Source organism: Mesitornis unicolor, unplaced genomic scaffold (assembly GCF_000695765.1).
Source record: "Mesitornis unicolor isolate BGI_N332 unplaced genomic scaffold, ASM69576v1 scaffold45198, whole genome shotgun sequence".
Lineage (NCBI taxonomy): Eukaryota > Metazoa > Chordata > Aves > Mesitornithiformes > Mesitornithidae > Mesitornis > Mesitornis unicolor.
In genome coordinates, this window is record NW_010202004.1 from 1,149 (window position 1) to 2,897 (window position 1,749).

Consider the following 1,749-nt stretch of genomic DNA (forward strand, 5'->3'; position numbering starts at 1 on the left):
CATGGCCACAAGTTACAGAAAAGCATTCTCAGTCGCTGGTGTTGAAGCTAATTTTGGTTGTGTTACATTTCCCTGACAGTAATGTTTAATATATTGAACATGTATCAAAGAAGTCCAAAGAGGTCAAAGCCAAGGGTCAACTGAAAGACACCTTTAGCCACATTCAGTGTTTAAAATGTACTAGAGTTTTTGGCTTATGGTGCCAAGCTAACAGGAGTATGCAGCTAAGTCCAGGATTTACAAATAAAACCCCAAACCCCAAAAAAGACTCCTACTTGCAGAAAGTGTGGTTTATTCTTTTAGAAAACCCAATACATTCGTTTGTAATAAAATAGGTGTCACCTGTCTGCCAACTGGGCTTTATGAACTGGAGTAGTTTGCATGCATAATGTCTCTCAACATGGACAGAAAAATATAAAGCTAAATGGTAATTACAAGCTGAGCAAATAAAAGTTTTTTTATACAGTTCTGCTGACAGTCTTCTGCCTTTATCAGAGGATCAACAGTTCTGCAGTATATATCTTGCATCCTCATCCTTTAGATTCCAGTGTTCTAGGCTTTCCGGTATATACAAATTGAGAACAAAATGTACAACAACAACCAACCCAAGCTGTAGTGTAGGAGATTATTCGGCAGGTTTCCCATGCACTCTGAACCGATACAGGCAGGTATATTCTGCATGTCCCCAGTTAGAAAAAATTCTCAGTTCCACTATTTGGAATGCGTTTTCACTTTTTTCCTGGAGAAGGAAAATGCAAACACACGAAGCAGAGTTAGGTTTTAGTATAAACAGGTGTAACTGCAATTGCTCTCTTAGATTCCTGCATCTACCAACTTCTGTTAATAACCAAGTAACACAACTAGCTGTTTGTGAAGGCAGCCAGAAGCAGCATGAAGCAGACTCTTCATACATTCAGGACCTTCACACCATTTGTGTCCAGACTGTGCAAACCTTTCCCCCTAATCTATTTAGACCATACATTGAGACAGATAGATCTTTCTGCCTCAGTTTCTACAGTGCCCAAGAGAGAACACTGCATTTTTCCTTCACTGCTCATTGTGCACTGCCACAGAAAATACAAGTATCTTTCTCCTTTAATCTTATCATCCAGACTTACCATCACTGGAAACATCTGCAGTGGCTCTCCTCCTTGATCATAGACATACTTTCCTAGAAGCTTGCCTTCTTCTTGATATTCATCATCTAGACCCTACAACAACAGGATAAAGAGTTTTGCTTCTCTCAAATTTGAAATCAAACCAAAACCAGAAGCATGGCAATGTAACAGTATCAAAGGAGAGCATTCAGAGGTTTATCACACCAGGACCAGAATGTTTCTCATGTAACTTAATGCTTGTCCAGGAACAGCTCTGTATCAGTTTCCTGCACTGCAAATAGTTGTGCTATGTTCATATGTTCTCATGGTCAAACACCTTAATTTCCATGACAAAACCACTACTGACAGCATACAATATAAACTGCTCAGGACAAACAAGAATGAGAAAACATCACAGTTATAAACAAGACTGAAGTCAGATGAAGATTCAGATGCTTGCAGATGGCTGCTTAAGCATTTAAAAGAACTAGACAAGAATTTCTCAGATATCACAACTATACTCTGATGTAGCCTGTGGTCTTCTGTTCTGTCATCATGCCTACACAACTGTGGTACTAGTTAAAATCAATTAAAGAAAAAGATTTATGGTGCATCTTAGATAAGGTAAAGACCCAAGGGGGGGGGGGGGGAG

General features: G+C 39.3%; 1 protein-coding gene across 1 annotated transcript in view; it reads right to left on the reverse strand.

Moving 5' to 3' along the window:
- Positions 1 to 275: 275 nt before the first annotated feature.
- The window catches only part of LOC104545193 (SUN domain-containing protein 1-like), a gene marked incomplete at its 5' end in the record, with an annotated part of 3,925 nt that continues 2,451 nt past the window's right edge, over positions 276 to 1,749 (reverse strand). Inside the window, 2 exons of the mRNA XM_010190261.1 lie at positions 276 to 739; positions 1,119 to 1,211. Coding sequence (XP_010188563.1) covers positions 626 to 739; positions 1,119 to 1,211 — 207 coding nt within the window. The remainder of the gene's footprint in view (positions 740 to 1,118; positions 1,212 to 1,749) is intronic.